This window comes from Poromitra crassiceps (assembly GCF_964638095.1).
Source record: "Poromitra crassiceps genome assembly, chromosome: 8".
Taxonomy (NCBI): Eukaryota; Metazoa; Chordata; class Actinopteri; order Beryciformes; family Melamphaidae; genus Poromitra; species Poromitra crassiceps.
In genome coordinates this window covers 35,140,600-35,162,097 of record NC_139629.1, presented here as the reverse complement: position 1 = coordinate 35,162,097, position 21,498 = coordinate 35,140,600, and the positions used below count along the sequence as shown (strand labels likewise).

At 46.4% G+C, this 21,498-nt stretch overlaps 1 protein-coding gene across 2 annotated transcripts in view; it reads right to left on the bottom strand.

The window, feature by feature from the left end:
• scube3 (signal peptide, CUB domain, EGF-like 3) overlaps positions 1-21,498 on the bottom strand; it is a 100,496-nt gene that overhangs the window by 28,785 nt on the left and 50,213 nt on the right. Inside the window, exons 5-7 of one of the 2 annotated variants that reach the window (XM_083642287.1) lie at positions 10,198-10,344; positions 7,797-7,913; positions 3,017-3,064 (exon numbers count right to left, since the gene is read on the bottom strand). In XM_083642287.1, the coding sequence (XP_083498413.1) occupies positions 3,017-3,064; positions 7,797-7,913; positions 10,198-10,344 (312 nt within the window). The remainder of the gene's footprint in view (positions 1-3,016; positions 3,065-7,796; positions 7,914-10,197; positions 10,345-21,498) is intronic. The other variant, XM_083642288.1, reaches the window with a different exon arrangement.

Here is a 21,498-nt window from a genome sequence, read left to right as displayed (position 1 = left end):
TCAGAGGGCAGAGGAATATTGATGACACGATGGCTTCGTGAAGACAGGGAGAGACACAATCTCTGGTATGCGTGTGGGTTTGTGTGCTTTGGACCGGCACCAGCCACATCTACAGTGCACCCGGGTTGGGACCCACAATTAGCAGCGGGCAGACTCTTGTAAATACTCCTCAATATGATGATTCAGATATGGACTGTGTTTGGTCTAATGCTGAGCCTCCGCAGTATACGTTTCATATGGTGAGCTTCACACAGTCGTTCTCCCAGAAAGCCACAGGATTTTACAGCAGTTCGTGACTTCGAGGAGGACTGTTGACAAGCACTGGTCACTTCCAACAGACGGCAAACAAAATGTGCCAGAGGACGAGTGGGCAGAAGTGCAAGGCACAAGATGGCGTGTTGATCATTTGGGAATATAGCGATATCATTTCTATTGAAAGAAAACACTATTATGTTCTTGACCCAACGGCAAAACATGCAGCTAAAGTGACTCAGAAGGTGTCGGGGTTATTCATCCAAAACTCACCAAAGTTGTGAAGTGAATGCTCTCTCAATAACATAACCCACACGATAACAAAATAAGAGAAGAATCGTTCTCTAAGGGTGCAGCTTTGAAAGGAGACTATAAAGCAAAGTTTCAGAAGGCCACACTAAAAGTTAACCCGACAAAGCATGGTGCGCAAAACGTATCTCTTGCTTAGTTGTAATGTTTCTATTTTTATAAATATATGTATAAAAATCTAGGCCAACAAAAATACCTGAAATAAATAGGTGAGACTCATGTGGTGAACTCAAGTCTTCATGTACGTACAGTACAGCAGAAACACACAGCTTTCCCTTCTTACCTTGAATGGGCAATGACTTTCAGAACATCCCTCTGAGTCTGCTCTGTCTCTTACATGCTGTAATTAAACAATACATCTCTTTGATGTAAGGAGGTTTAATACATCCTCGCAGATTTATGCGTTTGTTTTTCCTGCCATCTTGCGGTCATATTATCCATACAGTAACAACAACAAAAATTGATCCTGAAAAGCGAGCTGAGTTGATTTGATGATGTGGAATCGTAACGCTTCTTCGATGTGTGTTTTGGTTTATGTTGTGTTTTTCCCCTCAGTGTAGGGCTGAGGGGAAAAACGATTATTTTCATTATCGATGAATTTGTGGATTATTTTCTCGATGAATCGATCCGTTGTTTGGTCTATAAAATGTCAGAAGATGGTGGAAAAAATGTCGATCAGTGTTTCCCAAAGCCCAAGATGACATCCTCTAATGTCTTGTTTTGTCCACAACCCAAAGATATTTAGTTTACTGTCGTAGAGGAGTCAAGAAACCAGAAAATATTCACATTTAAGAAGCTCGAATCAGAGAATTTGGACTTTTTCTTCCTGAAAAAATGACTCAAAACGATGAATCGATGATCAAAATAGTTGTCGATTCTTTTTCCGTCGATCGACTAATCGATTAATGGTTGCAGCTCTGCCTCATTGTCCTCCTTTGTTCATACGACTGCAGATCCAATGAGACAAATCACTTGAAGACTGACAAGGACTTTGCAGTGAAATAACACGGAGACATTCCACGCAATCGACTGTTTCCACCATTTTGGGGCACACATTGTTGGACGGCGTATCAAACAGAAGAGCGGAGAGAGAGGGATTCTGCGTTCCATCTCGACGTACGAATCACCGACAGATCACTGGCTCCTTCCCCAAAGCTAATAGGCCGTGATGATGGCGTTTAGCAACAAGCGCGGCCAGGTGCTTGACACAGTGCAGGCTTCATTTCCCTCATAGCAGTTGTATCAAAAACACAGATCAAACCAGAACCCTCGCCTTGGTCTGCTATTTAAAAGCCATGACAGTTAGTTCAGAGGGGCACGGACTTTGGACGAACGCGATTTGTGCTTTTCGCTAAAACATCTTGAAAGATTTATTAATGAAACCTCGGTGTGAATACTAGCGAATAATCACGTAGGGAAGTAACTGCAAGTAGGGAGACTCTTTTGGTGGGACTGCATCAAATAAGACGGTTTTCACCAGCTGCAACCCCACAGCACTTCCTTTTTCTCAGCTTCTTCTTCTGTGTTTTATGGCGGTTGGCATCCTTAAATTAATGTTGCTTTACCGCCACCTGAATTGTATCAGCTTCACAGTGCTGACTATTTTACAGTGTCCACTTTCTCAGCTGTTCAGGGGAAAGCACTGACATAGCCTACTTCTATTTCTATTTTTTTATTTTTGCTATACGTTTAAATGTAAAGATAGGCCTATGCGTGCAATAACGTACTGTACTGATAGTCCGCTTACTCTGTAACACGTAGCTTTTATTAGCCTCTCAGGCTAGCTCCGGACCAGACGACAACGCTTCCTACTACCCAGCGTGTGCACGTCTTTCCAACAGGGGTGGTTGTTATGGCAACTATCAACAACAACAAAAACAACTACTAACTACTACAAGACATAAACACCGAAATAGGCTACGTTGTTACTGTGTCTGTCGGAGACACAGCCTGACATTAACATTTAATATGAGCCGAATATCAGCCTGCGCTCAGCGATGTATACAGGAAGTAAACCGCCGAAACCGGATATTCAGGTGGGTTGTGACGGTTGTTATTGTTGTCAAGTTAAAACCGTCTATAGGTGGGGCACCCTCCGGCGCCTGTTATTATTATTTTGACAATATCAGATGCATCGCTATTCCCTTTGTGTAACGTTCATTATTCTGGGTCTGTACCGGTCAGAAGCTCTCTGTTTTGCAGCTGTGTTTTGAAAAGGCGTGGTTTGACACGGGCAGTGACCATTGTTATTGAGAGGGCATTCGTGGAGAGAGGGAAGAGGAAGGTGGGGAGGAGTCAAAGGTCAAGGGGTCAGAAGGATGATGCCCCTCTGGGAGGAGGGAGGGGCCTGATCATCAGTGTATATGTTAGGGGTTAGCTTCCTCTCTACACCCCCACACCCACAGCGACTCAGGCAGGACCCCCAGAGAGAGGAGTCAGAGGAGCACATAGTTACCATTGGGGAACAGCTGTGGGGCTGCCTGGGGCTGGACACTCCTCTCCCCTGCATGCGCGCACACAGACACACACATTTATACACACACACACACACGCACATTGCAAAAACACTGCTTTAGTGCTCCGTACGTTTGAACCACACACCCTTCTCGTGTGATGTAACGATGAGAATGTGAGCTTGACGATGTTGACAGGAGCCAATCAGGTGTGGTGTATCATATGGAGGAGGGGGGGGGGGGAATAAAATACCATAATCTCCACCAGGATGAAACAAATAATAATCAACGTCGGCAGGAGGTGAAGGATGACATTGATTTGCAAAGAGGGGAAACACGGCCGACTGTTGCTAACAACTGAACAAACAGCGGCTGCTGCTGCTGCTGCTGCTTACTGTACTTTCCATTAAGCCCTACAGTGAGAGCAAATTGACGATGACAGGTCCTTCTCCAGAGAAAGAAAAAGGGTGACATCTCAAGGCAAAAGTGGTACCTTGCAACATGCAATCATGCACACAAACACATTCTGCACCGTGCATACAAAGTGTAGGGTTGTTGTGCGTGTGGTGGTTGGTTGGTGAGGCTGTCGGGAGGTAATGGAGTTAGTGCGAGTATTACTGCAAGCCTTGACAGACAGAGCGAGTGGTTAGTACTGTGTGTGAGCCAAAAAGACAGGGACAGCCACATTCATGTCTCTCTGGTAAAGATGGTTGTGCCCGTTTGGTCAGACCGTCTCAGAATCAACCTTGTTTGATTGAGTTGTGTTGTGATGTCAAACCACTAATGACAGTTTGGTAGCAGGAACCGTACAATTTAAGTGCTATGCCATCATAGAGGGTCAAATCATCCAGTTGCTTCAAATTGTATTTCTGTTGCTGGGAAACATAAGCTTTTTTTTTTCTTTTTTTTTATGTTTTGATTGATTTGTCAAGCCAGGTCAACAAATACCCCCCCCCTTTTCTCCCAATTTTTGTACAGCCAATTTCCCCTGCCTAAGCGGTCCTGGGTACTGCTTCCCCCCCCCCCAACCCCCCGTTGCCAGCCGCTTCTTTTCACCTGGCAGCGAACAGGTGCCGACCAGAGGAGGCGCTATAGTGCAACGACCAGGGACACTTGTCTGGCTTCCACAGACACAGCCAATTGTGTCTGTAGGAAAACTAAGCCGGAGGTAACATGGGACACGAACCCCCCGTGTTGGTAGCGAGAGAATAGACCGCTACAGCGCCCGGGCGCCCCACAAAAAAAAATCTTAATTACAATAACAACATGGCAAAGGGCCTTTTTAGGGTATTGTTTAGCTATCCCAAATTTAAATAATGTAAAAAAAAATTAGCATTATGTGATAAATCTGTGCTTCTATGTTTGGGCACACATGGCATCTTGTCAGTCTTGCAGTGTCAGATGAAGGATGTGAGGATCACTCATCAGAACCAGTCACAGGTCTTTTCCTTGGTGACACGTCCACAAAGCAATGCCCAGTTTATATGAACTGCCATGGCCATAGCCCAGCATGACGCTCGCTATCCCAGCATGCACCAGCCAGAAGCCATGTCCAGCACCATGCCCCGCCTCCACACCACCATGCCCCGCCTCCACACCACCATGCCCCATAGCAGAAGACAGAGATACATTCTAACACAGCAGTATGAAATGCACAGACCACCCGACATGTGAGCACAGCGTGTTTATGTCCTGGGCGTACGCGTGAAGGCTATGTGTGTAGTTTACATGCATTGTGTATGATGCATGCATGCTGGATGTGTGCGCTGTTTGTATGGTTGTTTGTTTGTCTTTGTGTTTGTGTTGTAGAATGCATATCAATCTCGCTCTGCTTCTCTGTGTGTGTGTGTGTGTGTGTGTGTGTGTGTGTGTGTGTGTGTGTGTGCGCGCGTGCGTGCGTGTGTGTGTGTGTGTGTGTGTGTGTGTGCGTGCGTGTGTGTGTGTGTGTGTGCGCGTGTGCGTGTGTGTGTGCGTGCGTGATACAGTGTTGCTAACTCTTCAGATGATTGCAACTCCTGAGCATGTCTGCATCTGCCTGCTATTTGTGAGTGTTTATGATTTGCTGTGCTAACAGCATGAATACTTCCACATGACAGCTGCTCCTTTCTGATATCTCCACTTCCTTGATATACAGATATTGTATGCACAAATACAATTCTGCATATTAGGAAAGTTATATAATATATAGTCTTTTAGTTTAATGATGCAACCAAACACATTTTTGTCCTCAATTGTGAATGTGTGTGTGTGTGTGTGTGTGTGTGTGTGTGTGTGTGTGTGTGTGTGTGTGTGTGTGTGTGTGTGTGTGTGTGTGTGTGTGTGTGTGTGTGAGAGAGTACATGTGTTTGTGCGTGTGTACTTGCATGTGATTCTGCGTGTGTTTCCACATGTGCCTGCCTTTCATCGGCGAGCTCTACCGACACCAACCAGAATATTTATGCACAGTAATAATAAATAGCGACAGGGAAGGATGAGAAACCAACAACTCCAAATAGACCAGAGCTGCATATGGACCCAGAAGAACAAGCCCGGCTCAAGTGTGTGAGAGACACACACACCGTCAAATGAATGAGAATGTGGCAGAATGCAATATGAATTATGAAACACCCGGCAAGATGGATTGAGAACAGTGTAGCTACAGCATGCCCCCGAAAAGAAGCAAACAGATTGACCACAGAGCCGCTGACGAGGCAGACCTGATTCACAATCATGTGCGCATGAGATGGAGTATGCAGGGACTCAATGAATCATCAATGTTTCCAAATCAACAGTGAGGCCAGTGTATTTTTCCTCTCTGTATCGTTGCCATGGATACTACCTCTAATACAGCACAAATTTTTGTATACTGTGGCCGAGTGGTGATGTTCACTACTCGCCATACAGACCACCATACGCACAAAAAACAAGCCTAGTAGTGAGAACTTTTTCGGTTGTATTTTGGCATCTAAGGGTTATGTGAGACTTAATTCGGGATTAGCAGATGATTTCGCTAGTTTTAAGGTCATTTGTTTCCAGGTGTGTGTGTGTGTGTGTGTGTGTGTGTGGGGGGAGGGGGGGGGATCTTGTTCAATGTTTTATCTTTGTCTTGGAGCTTGATTGTATCTTGTAACAAGTGAAACTGATATAAAACGCGATTAAGATTAGGATTATTGTAATAAAACCTGGCACGCCAACTTGAAATATCTGCATACGGCGTCGCACAATTTTTGGAGCGTTACAGTACAACTTACATCAACCAATAGTTTCAGCATTTAACGCTTTGAAACCACAAGTCAAGTGATTTACACACAGCCGTAACAGTCACATTTTCACAGTGGAAAACCTCAATCGCGGCTCGCAGTCCTGGCAGCCGCACGGCAGCGCGGTGCCTTTTTACTGCGCGTCCCTCCGACGTACCTGTCACTCACTCGCCCGTCAGCGGCTCATTCGGGCAGACTTGTTTGTTTTATCGTGGCTTTTATTAACTAATAGCGTGTCTGGGAGATGGAAGCGCCCCGATGTCGACCGCAGGGGGAGCTCTCCACTCCCGCCTCGGTAACCCCCAGACTCTGTGGGGGAAACCGGAGATTTTAACTGGCCGAGTGCTCCCCTTTAATCTGGCACGCCGAATGTAGATTTTGCTCGGTCTCGGGGAATAAGACTGGCTAAGACATCTAATTTGGTTGCGGTCGGCTTTGCGGGCCGTCCCCCTTGGCCCGAGCGGCGTGCAGCAATAATGACAGCTTGGCTGACCAGACCTTGACACGGGCCTGGATCTCATCAGCGCTTTTGCGGTAATAAAGGGGATCCGAAAACACTGGTGCCTAAACCAGCCACGACCCAAACCAGGGCCCTCAAAACTTAACAGCCACCCAAACCCCAAGCAACCACCTTACCGTCTACTGTGCAGGGCCCAAGGTGCCAAGTCTATTACGATCTGCATTCATGACAAAGAAAATATGTCCCCGTGCAGCCATGGAAACATCCCTCATAACAGCTGTGCTATTAATACTGCAAACTAAAGTGTTTTTTAAATGCTTGTATTTTGTATGCAGAATATATTGATGACATTTTGGTTGCAGGGGTAGATCAAATATAGCTCCGTCTCCAATACTAGCCTGTCTCCAATAAACACCGGGGGGCCACCGTTGAATAAATGTCTGTGCTCTTCCGCCCGGTTACGCATATTATAAACGCACACCTCTGGAAAAGGTCACCGCTGTGAATCGGCAGCGACTACAGGTCCCATCGGACGGGAAAACTAACCCTTCAGAACGGTTCAATAATGGCGTCTTCTCCGGGTCATTCTTTACTCGGCGTATGTCGACCGAGGCAAACACTGGCAAATGCCAGTGGAAGGTTAGGTCAGGTGTGTGGGTTAATACCGATGGGACAGAGTCGGAGGGAGTTGACCCGAGGGGGAAGATGGAAGAGTTGCGTCTGAGTGCATGGCTGGAGAAAAGAGGGAGAAGATCAGGAGAGGGAGGACCACAGTGTCCAGTGAAGAGGAGGGAGAAGAAGAGAAGCCCAAGCAGATGCAGAGACTTTGGAGAGGTTACTGGTGCAGCGGCAGCAGAGAGGGAAGCAGAGGGGAGGTGGTGGTGGTGGTGGTGGTAGCATTTTGTCCTTGCATGTCACAGAAGAGGCAAAAAGACTCATTTCACAAGTTAATTCAATTTGCTTTTTGGAAACGTGGGTCCCCGAGTGAATCAAGTTTGTGCTTCTTCTTCTAACATTGTCTCCATCGCCACGCCATTGTTTCTGGTCCTGGACAGTCTCTCTCTCCGAGGTGAGATGACTCACCTACACAAGTCTTTCCATCGCTGTGCAGCACAAACTTCATGTGACACGAACACCTGGGCCCGTGGTCCGTCTCCTCGCAGATGTGTTGGCAGCCCCCGTTGCCGTAGTTACACGTCACTATCAAAGAACACATAGTTAGCCCACATGAGCGGCAACATGCTACATACAATACACAGTCTCTTCCTCTGGTCCATATTATGCTCTATCATGTCAATATTATGGGCTGGATTCAGACTGCATTAAGTGATGCGGGTCTTATGTGCTTTAGATGCACACATCTGAGCGCTCTGTATTGACGCCAGAGAAAGCGACAAGATGGACGTTTCCTCTTGAAACCTGAATCATCACAAAAAGTGGGTGTGCTTAATATAATATAACATAACATAACATAACATAATATAATATAATATAATATAATATAATATAATATAATACAACATAACATAATATAACATAATATAATATAATATAATATAATATAATATAATATAATATAATATAATATATAATAAAAGATGCAGGTATTGCTTTGCTGGATCAGTGGGACAAGGTGTTGAGGCATATAGACTAATAAGCCTCTGTCTCTGGCTGCCTGGTGCAGTTCTTAATGGAAACAAGCAAACGCACCAAAGAATATTTATAAATTAGCCAGACATACAAATATCAAGGACAGATGGAGGTCGTGTCTATGTGGAGATGCTGGATGCCATGATGGGTGTCAGCAAACTCAGCATATTCAAACCAGTTCTGAGCACCTTCTGTGTGATGCTGGTAACACCTTCCTCCTGTGATGAGCCCTTAGAAGCTCTAGCACAGTATAGGACACATTTTGAGAGTTGTCAAATTGCTTTAACCCATTGATACCTGATGCAGCATTTGTGTGTGTATGTATCCCTTTAAGACTTAAAGGGATACACACACAAATGATGGATATACACGCAAATGCTGCATCAGGTATCAATGGGTTAAATACCAGTGCAATTATTCAAAGCACATTTCCTTCCTCCATTTTTGTGACTCAACCATTAAAATCTTGTTTGACCTTTGTGTCGTTGATCAGCATGCAGCTCAGGAAAACAACAGGAGCGCTGGATGTCGTGCTCGAGGCTTTCAGGTGCGTCAAGGAAGGAGTCCACAAGTGGGTTTGAGTCAGAGTCAGAATAATATGAAGGTGGACCTGTCTTTATTTACATCTCCATCAGCTCAAGTGTGCAAAATTCATGTGAGTAGTGTCAAAATGTAGGACAATTTATGACATCTTCTTATATTTATAAAAAAATTGAGTAGGTCTGTCTGTTTCAATTTTTGTCCCACTGATGATGTCACAATGTCTATGACATCATTATTGACCATCTTATGACTATCACTGATTATGTCATAGGCATTGTGACATCATCTGTGACAGTGATGCCAATAGAGCAGGCGATGATTGTGCATGCCAATAGAGCAGGCGAGGCCACGCAGCAGCCGAGCTGCGGGCGAGGCCGCGCAGCAGCCGAGCTGCGGGCGGTGAGACCCGCGCGTCGGGCGAGCCTCGGGTTTCATAAGCACACACGACATGACTATAGTGCCATTTACACCCACGTCACGGGAAGAGTAAGATGTTTGGTGTGTGTGTGTGTGTGTGAGCGTGCACACGTGTGTCTTTGCTTTGACTTACATGCAAAGGGCGCACACACATGCGTGTCTTTGCTTCGACTTACATGTAAAGAGCATGTGTGTGCTGGCTGGCAGGGGGAGGAGGCGGGCACTCTTAATACACCTGCGATGACAGAGTGAAAAAGAGCCAGAGCGCCCGGCTCTCCACCGCCATCCTGTCTGCACCCGAGCATCCCCGACGCCATTCTGCCCTTTTCCTGGGCTGTCACCGAGAAACGATAGAATAACACTTCTCCAATCCTTATCCAAACACAGCCAAATCCCCCGTCAGCCCCGGCCCCGGCCCTGACAGGGAGGATCTCCGTTGCACGGCAACAGGAAGTGTGCGCTGTCCGTCAGAGCGGGTCCCCCCTCCCGTCCCGAGGAGGAGGAAGCCTCCCCACACGCCACTCGCCCCCCTCCCCCCCCCCCCCATTTGTGGCGTAAATGATCACTTCTTATTGGATCGACATGTTTTGCTTGACAAGGGCCGTTCTGAAGACGTGTCACGTCTTTGTAATGTCAATGTCAACGTAAAGGTAGCGTACTTCAAATGTGTTGGAAGGCATTTGTGGAATGAGCACAATTATCTATCGTGGGCAGGGTTCCAAGCCCAATCACTGTTTTTATGAGACGCCCATAAATCCTCCTTGGTGCGTGCGTGTGTGTGTGTCTGTGCGTGTGTGTGTCTGTGTGTCTGTGTGTGTGCGCGTGTGTGCGTGCGTGTGTGTGTGTGGGACTCGAGGGTGTTGTGATGACTTACATTTGCAGTCCTTCATGTTCCGGGTGAGCTGGAATCCGGGTCTGCACTCACAGGAGATGCCGCCCTTTTGTGTCTCGCGGCAGATGTGTGCACAGCCGTGGTTCTTGTCCATGCAGGTGGGTCCCTCCTTTGTGCCTTCTGATCGCACTGCAAAGCCGGGCAGAGAGAGACGCACAGGTGAGCTCATTAACCAAGCGCAACACGGAAACACTGTCGTCTTTTTATATCATTAGTGCCCCTTTATTATCAAAAATAATAAATGATATGTTATATAAATTATTAAAAATGATAAATCGTGAAATGTCTAACACACCCATTAACTGCCACTCGAGTTTGGACATGCCACGTTTCTGTTTATTTTTTTATTATTTTCCACATTTTAGAATAATAATAAAGACATTAAAACTATGAAATAACAGCGTGGAATTATGCGGTGGCCCCCCCAAAAAAAGTGTTGAAATGAAAACTGAATTATATTTTAGATTCTTTAAAGTAAGCCGCTTTTTGCCCTTGATGGAAAGGCAAAAACGGCTTTCGGCAAGAGATTCATACAAATTTAAAGCATTTCTTAAGCATAATCCTTCAGATCAAAAAGTGGCTTTGAGATCATGGAAAACAGAGCACATTCAATCAGGTGTGTCCAAAACCTTTGCCTGGGTGGTGTTGCATGGTGACTGACATGCCCAGTGCCCCCTTCACAAAAGAGACGCGTGCACTTGTTAGAACACGCTCAACTTGTCTCCGGCTATAAAAAGGAGCCTGCCTTAAAGAAAGGATCAAACTCCCAGCAGGAGTTGATCCCATAGACCTGTAATTTTAATTGAGGTAATCCCCCATAAAGAGGAACACACTGAGAAAATTAACTCTGTGGATAAATTCGCCCTGCTGAGACTATGATCAAAAGGGGGACCGCAACCCAAAATATGGGCATCGGTACAATTCTTTTTCCTGAGTCATCAAGATCGCAGCACTTAAAGGAACACTCCGCCCATTTTCAACCAGCTTTGTATCATTAGAACATCAGCAGTATATCAGAAAACTGTAAACGGTTTTGAAGTCTGTCATTTAATTTGACAGTTATTGAGTGTTAAAGTGTGGACCAGTGACATCACTGGTCCACACTAACTCAAATTAATAACTCGTTAACTCAAATCAACTCTCAATAACTGTCAAACTATTCATCATTCATCTAGTTTGACAGTTATTGAGAGTTGATTTGAGTTAATGAGTTATTAATTTGAGTTAGTGTGGACCAGTGATGTCACTGGTCCACACTTTAACACTCAATAACTGTCAAATTAAATGACAGACTTCAAAACCGTTTACAGTTTTCTGATATACTACTGATGTTCTAATGATACAAAGCTGGTTGAAAATGGGCGGAGTGTTCCTTTAAAGCGAGAACGTTGCGAACTTCTGAAAATAAAAAGGACGATATTGTTGTGGGGGGGGGGGATTATGATTCCATAATTCAAAGCGTTACTGAACACGCCTCGGAAAGATGCATCGTGGGTTATTCATGCTTGATGGAGAGGGAGTACCGGCGGCGCACTTCCGCGACTGAGCCGAGAACCTCGTGTCTCGAGCTGACGATCATAAATGATGACACACACAGACGGTGGCGGCAGCAGCAGCGCCCCCTGTGCTCTCGCGCTGTAATAAAGAATGCTGCCTTCAGGGGAGACGAGCGAGTCAGTTCATTGCGAGACACACTATCACCATTACAGATGCAGTGACAAACACCGAGCCCTCTGGCTCATTAAAAACCAAACATCTCCCTCTCCTTCTCCTTCTCTCTCCTGGTGAACGGGGAGGTGTCTCCACTGATGTCTCATTAAATCCGCTGTCAGACTGAAGGGTGTTTGGAGGGCTAACTTTCTTAATTAGCAAAGTTTTCACTAAAGCAGCTCGTAAAGCTAAATTCACGTATTTGCATGTGTGCGTGCGTGTGCATGGGAGTGAGTGTGTGTGTGTGTGTGTGTGTGTGTGTGTGTGTGTGTGTGTGTGTGTGTGTGCCGGCGGAGGGATGTGTCAACAGCTAGCGAGCTCATATAACCTTGTGCAACCTTCTTCTGAAGCCCAGGCGTAGTGTGCCAAACAAACCTGACGACAACGGGCAGTCGTTTATATATATAATCTAATTATATACTAATAATATATTATATATACAGCTTTATGTGCCTGCCTGGGACTACAAAATAGAAACCACTATCAGCTAGGATGGAAATGGTCTTTCAACTCCCAGCAGAAAGAAAGAACAGCATTTAATCCTTAATTACTTATTTATGTGCTTTAACGCCTGCCTCCATAACCTCCTTTAATTATGCCCTCTTGTTTTCCGTGTGTTCTGCCAAAAACTGAAGCGTCTCTTTTATGTATTTTCACTCTGTTCTGCTGCTGATGGCACAGACATATTTCCAGGCGACTCTATACTTTAAGGAGCTGACGATGCAAGAATCATCATCGGCAATTTTGATCTCTGGGATAAATGCTTTCCATCACCTTTGAGTCTGTGAAGAAGTGTTACGGGGTCACGCAGCTCAGCCTTCAGCGCCTCAGCGCGTTCTTGCAGAGCATAGAGAGGCCAAAGTGGAACGTCACTTCCTGCTTCAGCGCTGTACCAGAGATTGATTTTCCCATAGGCATTTTGTAAAATGCTTATAAAAATGGTTTTACTTGGTCAAACCAAACGGTTCAGATATATTTAGAATCGGGAGAGACCATAGAACCATTGAAAAAATATGTTATTTAAACCAGCATTTTTTTATGTTTTGGTCCGAGTGAAATGTTATTTATATTGGTATCAGTGAAAATGTTCATATTGAGAGGAAACAATGCGGTAAATCTATGATTTATGCGCTTTTCCAAATGTTGTGGAAATAAAGACTTTCCCCCCAAAATTCACAGTGTTTACACAGTGTTTTTCAGTATGTACTGTATGTACAACATTTGATTATCATAGAAAGTTTTTATACAGATCATCGGTAAATATCGGTTAACAGCCATAACAGCAATTATCGGGTATCGGTCAAAATGTTCATATCGATGCATCCCTACTTTGAATAAAACGGCTCTTCATAGCAGAGCAGAGAAGGTGGGCTCTCCTGCACTGACTGCTGAAATAGCCTTGGCTTGTAGACAAAGGTTCAACAACTGAACAAACACCAGGCAAGCGCTTGTGCTCTGAAGGTGAAAGGAACAGGCCCGGCAGGCCCGAGTGAACGGAACCATGAATAAGCATCGACGGAACAGCTTCTTTAAAGTGCTGCAAATGTCACGAGGAGATTGAAGTGGTACTTTGGAATTCAACGGGTTCCCTTCCCATAGTTTTGTGTCCGTCTACCTGAGGCCACAGCAAGACGCAGACATCTATGAACATAGTAGCAGAGGATAGAGTTACCAACTAAGCAATCCCCAGGCAGACTAAATATGACTTACTGGGGTCGCGCTATGCATCCGGAAAAATCCCTCCACTCTCCCCTGCATTTATATGAAACCCCTCTCCGCTAATGCTACAGACCCATCCATCAATAACGGGTCGGTCTGGGGACAGAACCTCGCCGGGCCCTCGCTTTCTCTGAGGACCAATAAAAGCCCCAAGTGTTGACACAATGGCCCTTTTCTCCGGGCCGGGCCCAAGCCATCACCCTCCCTGCTCAGTCCCCTTCGACTGGTTGCCAAAGGCCTCCCGTTTTTATCATTACTAAATGATGGGAAGCAGAAAGACTGAGGAGGTATGTAGATGGGAACGAGAAGAGGGGGGGGGGGGGGGGGAAACGCTCCAGATTGATACGAGCCCTGGTCCACTAAAACAAGCTGCTGACCCATAAAACACAACTCTATATGTAGAAACCAATAAAGAATATCACAGGCCGCTTTATAGACAGAATACTATGGTCCAAAGTCTTGGAATTGAGAAGGAGCTTTTCAAAAGAGCTACCATGGGGACAGACCAGACCAGACCAGAGAGGACATCACCCGTTCTCACACAGCTGAACACCAACTAGGCGTCATCAGAACTACTGCACTCATGGAGAGAGAGAGGGGGAGAAGAAGAAAGATGGAACACTGCAATTAACTGAGAAAACACAAGTGGGCGTGTTTCCACTGCCAAGTGGCCACAGCTATATCCACCCAGGACAGGTCATGACCCGCTTGCCAGACACTCAGAGGTGGCGTTTGCTGCCAGAAGCCCAGCAGATCCCAGGCTGGTTGTTTTTTCCTTGTATATTGTAGGCGGAGTGTGTTTACAGGCGGCTCTTCGTCGAGCATGAAATTCTCTGACATTGACCCAATACTGTGGAAACAGTGGTTCCGTCTGGCACATTGCATTGCATGCGAGGAGTGACGTGATACATACTGTATGAGTGTGTACGAGCCAACAATGGCCTTTTTAATTGAGTTTGATTGTTTAGGAATCAAAGCGGAGGATATCAAAAGGGCACCATAGAGATGTTCAGACGATGCCCTTTAGCTGAAGGTCTCGCTCTTTGCACAGTTCTCCACACACTTGTGACCTAAATAATTAGGTGCAGTACAGCGGTGCCTTGAGGAGACTCTGCATACTGAAGATGACGTGCAGTGCCGTTTTTTCTAATGCCAGCGCACATCAAGATCTTGGGGGCATGGCGGCGCAGTGGTCGCGCTGTCACCTCACAGCTAGAAGGTCCTGGGCTCGATTCTTGCCTATGCACCCCCCCCCCCCCCCCAGTCCTCAGTGCCCATGCCCATGCGGGCTATCTCGTCAAAAGGGCCTTTCTGTGTGGAGTTTGCATGTTCTCTCCGTGCTCCCCTGGGGTTCCTCCTTACAACATCGGTATGACCCCTACTAAAAAACATGCAGAAGATCATCATCTGACCAGTGACGACAACATTTGAAGTTGGTCCCCGGGCGCTGTACACAAGAAAGCTGCCCACTGCTCCTGGTTGCCCCCTGGAGGAAGGAGAAGAAAGCTGCCCACGGCTCCTGGTTGCCCCCCGGAGGAAGGACAAGAAAGCTGCCCACTGCTCCTGGTTGCCCCCGGAGGAAGGAGAAGCCTGGATGGATTCAAAGCAGCATGTGTGTGTTGGGTTGTCGTGTGACAATAAAGACGGGTTTGTCCGTCCGACTTTGACTTTGACTGATCTTGATGACCATGTCTGTATTCCCCAGCTTATTTTTTACCCCTAAGAAAACACATGATATTTGGGCATAATGTGACCACTAGGACTTGTTTTATCTTAGTTATCTTGCTTTCCATTTGTTCCATTTGTGTCTGTCAGTCTGTCAGTCTGTCAGTCTGTCAGTCAGTCCATTCAGTTGGTTCATTCAGTTCACGCAAGATCAGCTCCGATTCCTCCAGGAAATTAAGCATAACTTGCCACTATAACTTGTGGCAACAATTCTGAAAGCAAGCCACTAAGGTCAACAGCAAACAAACTAAAGTTCATATTATGGATTTATTGACAGCGGCGATTGCTGAGAGCAAGTCAGCGTAAATAAATGCTGTTATTCTGTACATTTTATTTTTAAGCAGGCCGGGTCATAAGATGGCAAAGTCATGACACGTATTCAAGTCACTCAGTCAGTCAGTCAGTCAGTCAGTCAGTCAGTCAATCCCTCATGGACGTTTAGTGAGACTATAGGAAAAGGGGACGTAGCTATAGGGATAGGAAGGCGCTAGAGAGTTGGGATTCGAGGGGAGGCCACTATGATATGCAAATGTCACGAGTCGAGCACCAAAATTGAATAGTTTAGGAGTTTCATGAAAATCGGACCAGCAGTTTCTCAGACAGACAGGCAGACAGATAGACACAACCCTCCTAAACACTCCTAAAAGTGCTGATTTTCCCTGAGTATTCTGGCTAATTAAATATCCACAAAGTTAAAATGGACTCTTAGAGCAGTCGTCATTTATACCTATACCCAAACATGAATAATTCAGCGCCTCTGAATTATTCATGCTTCGTGTGACTCAAAACTCACTTCCTGACAAAGGAAAACAACGTCATCTCAAAAAAACCACAACGACATTATGCAGGACCATATGTAAAACGCCCTGCGTTCCCTACAAGCTCTGTACTCATCTGCCTATAGGAAAAAACAACAACAGCAAAACTGTAAACCTTCAGCCGCAGGTTATGACTTCTACATAACATGAGCACTGAGATATATTCATATTCATATTATTCATATAGATTCATATATCTTAGTGGACATGAGGCCCTGAGCTAATGAAGAGGAGTTAACACATGGGTCCTGCAACTAAGATGGCGACTCTAGGGGTCCTTGGACAAAAGATGCGAGCATGCCGCCTCTCCACCCTGCGCTCTGACACAGAGGAGCCTGCTCTCTTAAACCTGAGGGCCACACAATGGGGCTAAAGTAAGGCATGCCAAGGGTTTATGGTCTCTGCTCAGAGTGCTTGGGGGGGGGGGGGGGGGGGCTTACGGTCAGCGCTGAGCCTCTGCCGGACGGGACGTCCCGGATGGGGGACCCCCCGTCGCTCGCGCGCTGCCTGGTGTGTGTTAGCGAGGCCAGCTAGCAGCACACCAGGCAGTGCTGGCCGGTTACAAAGTGAAACGAAGGGGCCTATAAGCATGGAGCCACCACACCATTAAAGCAGCATTCCTTCCTCTTAGATAATGGGCCCTTAAAAGTTTTAATAGGAGGATAAAAATGTCAGCGCATGGAAAAGAGACGGAGAAAGGAGCCGGACCGGATTGGGTCGGGCCTGAGCTGGGACACAGATGGTCAAACCAGAGCACCGGGGGCAGCCAGCGGGTCAGCCAAGCAACAGACTCCCACTCCCTTTCATAGCGAGCAGAGAAAACCATCCAAGTGCTACTGTTCGGTCCGCTGTGCCAGCACTGGTTTCCTCCGGCTCCCAAAGGCCTGCTTCCTTCATGTCCACTCCCTTTTCCAGCCGAGCCACAGAAGGCGTAAACAACCTGCCGCCTGCTGCCCGCTAGAAGCGGAAAAATTCGCGTGGCGTCGCCTCCTTCGCCCTGTTTAGCCCCCCCCCCCCCCCCTGATGGTCTCTTGGTGCTGCGGCTTGATTGGCTGTCTTGCCGTCTTTCCGTTTTAGCATTGGTCTATTTTGAACGTGGCCCCTCCTCTCGTCTTGTCGTTCGTCGTCGTCGTCCGTGACGCCAGAAGACGCCAGGTATCCCAGCATGCTTTTTCAGCGATTCCGTTAGAGACCATATATATGATATGACTATAGATGGGTCACCGAAGGCTCCGCCAATTCTAACGAATGGTCGCAGCAAGTCTCCTAAATTGTCACGTGGTACAATAGACTCAGCCGAAAGTCTCCTAAGTGGGCGTGTCCGTGGAAAACCACAGGCAAAACCCACGTGACGAAAGGACAGGAAGTGAGTTGAAGTTGGGCCGTCTTGCTTGAAATCCCATCGTCTTTGGTGAGACACTCTGAGAGAGGAAAAGAGAATGTTCAACGTAGACTGCAACAACGCATAATACATATTGACTTGGATGTGCCGTTGTTCCAAAACGAGCCACAGGCATAGTTTCCTAATGAGTGCGAGTCTGCTGTAACAGACACAGTGGTTCACTTGACTTTGACTGAATACTTTTGGTCAAACAGACTAGAATAGACACGCTTATGACCGCCTCCAGAGGCGCTCTTTGGATGTATACCTGTGTGTGTGTGTGTGTGTTTAAGTGCATTCACATACACACACGTACAGTAAGTGTGTTTTGCATAATGTATGCGGTGTGTGTGTGTGTGTGTGTGTGTGTGTGTGTGTGTGTGTGTGTGTGTGTGTGTGTGTGTCAAAGATGGCTGTGCAGCACCTGCTGGGGACATGCCACTCTCCCCTTCACTCCGACGCTCCTTCTATCAAGGTCACCTCACTGTGCTGTTCCCCGGGGACCAGGCGTCCGCCTCGGCACAGGAGGCGACACAATAGAGAGGCTAAGTGACCGCCTACTTCCTGCTTCAGCGCTGTACCAGAGATTTTCATCCGCCATTTATTTTCCCATACATTTCGTTAATGCGGATAAAAATAGTTTTACTGGTTCAAACCAAACGCTACAGATATATTTAGAAACAGTAGAGATCGCATAACATTTCACTGGGACCAAAAAGATTCGGGTTTAAAGACAATATTTTTTCTATGTTTTTTTTTAAAGTTTTGGTCGAATTGAAATGTTCTATGCTCTCTCCCGATTATAGCGTTAGCTGAACCGTTTGGTTCGACGAAGTACAACTATTTTATAAGCATTTTACGCAATGTCTATGGGAAAAGTCTCTAGTACTGGCCTACAGGGCACTCCACCGGTCAGCCCCTATGTATTTACAATCCATGGTTAAGCTCCAACCATTGCATAGCTCTCTCCGTACCTCCACCCGTCCTGTCCGTCTAGCCCCTCCATCAATATGCGGACCTGGGGGTCGCTCATCTAGATCCCGACTCTTTTCCTCTTTGGCGCCACAATGGTGGAATGAGCTCCCCCTTTCGGTCAGTGCAGCTGAAACACTGCCTATTTTCCGTCGTAGACTAAAGACTCAACTATTTGGACTATATCTTGGCCCTTCCGGATCTGACTTTTCATAAGTGCTACTTTTTAATTGTCGATCGTTTACCTTGCTTATTGTTTGCTATGTCTTTATAAGTGCTACTTTTTATAATTGTTTGTCGTTTTTTACCTTGTTCATTACTTGCTATATTTTTCTGTATTGTTGTTGATAATGTGTATTCCTTGATTTTATATTGTACTGTACTGTATTGTATTGTAAGTCGCTTTGGACAAAAGCGTCTGCTAAATGACATAAAGTAAAGTAGAGTAAAATAAATGGCGGATGGAAATCTCTGGTACAGTGCTGAAGCAGGAAGTGACGTTCCACTTTGGCTCTCTATAGCACGGCAGCGGAGCGTCCGGGAGGTGCTCCGGCTATTTCTGCGCAGTATACGCACACACACAAAGGATGCAATAGCTTTGGTTAATAAAAGAGATCTGTTATTCCTGGAGCGACATTCTTTCCCCAATCAAAAAGGAGGAGGCAGCTATAAGCTCGGCGTCTGTCTGTGTGAGGAGCCGAGTCTGGCACTCTGGTTAAAGCCCGTGACAGCGACGTGCGAGTGGAAAAACCCCACTGGCAACTCAGGCAGTCCGCAGTCAAGTCTGCTGGCCTGGACAGCTTGGAGATGGCCTTCAACAAAGCTGCTAGCAGAAGAGGGACGCCCGCCTCAAATGAGGTAGAGAGAATTCAGTGGCATGGCAGCCCGGCATTCACTAGAGACCAAAGCCATTGATGTACAGTATATTTGTTCAAGAGGGGGGGGAAGAGCCACGGGGACTATGAAAATCTGGACAAAGAGGGGGAAAATGACTCGAGATAATATAGAAAGAAGAAAGAGAGAGAGAGAGAGAAGAAGAGAAGAGAAGAGAAGAGAAGAGAAGAGAAGAGAAGAGAAGAGGAGGGGATAAGGGGAAGTGTCCCGCATGCCGGCTTGGACTTTGCTGGTGGACTAATGGGAAAGACTTAATAGGTAGCCATGGGAGCGCGGGACGTCCCCCTTCGCTCCACTTCCCTAGAATAGGAAAAGAGGCTAGTTATACGGTCGGGCTGCAGAGCAATGGAGCAGCCACTTCTGCACTTGTAAAAACAAGTTGTGCAGCCAAGGCCGGCGAGCAGGCCTGCTGAGAACCATCGGGAGGAGGAACCTGGAGGAACCCTGATGCGTGGTCCTGCACAGTGTGGGACAACCACACAGGAGAAGACAGAGGCTCTCCTTTTTCACATGACCACACAGAACTATAACCCATACCTCAAATGGGTCAATATTCAACCGCTATACGACATTTAATACGAAATATCGGATCGCTGGGATAGGCTCTGTAATAGCCCATTGCGTCACGGGATTAAAATGTCTCGCAGGCCTCCTGCTGCACTCATTATAGATGGACAAGTGGCAGAACAAAAATAGGATATTTTGATCCATTTGTGCGGAGGAAAAAAACAATAAAAAAACAGGGCTCGACGACACTGTGCTGCTGATTTCATCCAGAAAGAATGTCGTCGCGGCAAGGAAACGGAACGATCTGAGAAGACGATGTCACCGTTTTATTGTGGATTTGATCACATTTATTGGAAAATTCCTTGCATTGCTGCACTTCCTGGCCGGCTCACAAAACACACGTCCTGAAGTCCGCACGCCGCTGTCGGCATCCCAACGCCATAAGAGCGAGTCTCAAAGTGCCTAAAAATAGATTGGATTTAAACATATCGGCTTGTGCGTGTGTGTGTGTGTGTGTGTGTGTGTGTGAGAGAGAGAGAGAGAGAGAGAGAGAGAGAGACACACACACACACACACACGAGGGGCAACAACCCCCCTGGGAGGCTAATGAAAGCTGTAAACACAGGAAGTGGTTTTCATTGACAAAGTAAACATTTCCTGGAATGACGAGGCAGAGCACTACTGTACCGAAAAAGACCATTGCTTATATCCAGTCAATTAGTCACTAATTAAGAACAATAACAATAATGCTGTTATTTCTGCTGCAGCACATGGAGTATGTTGCTATGGCAGCAGCCATGATTTGAAGAAGCATGCTTTGAGGAAGAAATTGAGCCTATTGTGCGCCAGTGGGCCATACCTAGACAGTTACACTGGTCTAGCAGGGCCATACCTAGACAGTTACACTGGTCTAGCAGGGCCATACCTAGACAGTTACACTGGTCTAGCAGGGCCATACCTAGACAGTTACACTGGTCTAGCAGGGCCATACCGAGACAGTTACACTGGTCTAGCAGGGCCATACCTAGACAGTTACACTGGTCTAGCAGGGCCATACCTAGACAGTTACACTAGGTATGGCCATACCTAGACAGTTACACTGGTCTAGCAGGGAAAGCAGCAGCACACCGCAACGCTATCGATATGGGTGTTTTTCCCCCATCATAGTCACACAGCTTTGGGGCACATGTTCCATGTCATCCGGTCTGCTTAGAACACTGCAGCTAAAACCAAGGAATTCAAAGCATGTACTGTATTACCCTCACTCCTTTATCTATTAGAATACAGTGGCAGCAATGATTAGAGATGACATTAGTAGACATTCCTTAATTTTAATGCACCAAAAAAAAAAAAAAAAATCAAGTCCAAGTCAAGTCTCAAGTTTTGAGGATGAGTCTCAACTCAAGTCTCAAGTCACTGTGTGTGTGTGACTTAAGTGTGACTCGAGTCCAAGTCTCAAGTCCATGACCCCATCTCTGATTTAGACTTCTTTCTACCTCTGCGAGATATTCTAGCCTTCAGCACGATGGCGGCCGCGCTTCTGTCGCATTTATCAGC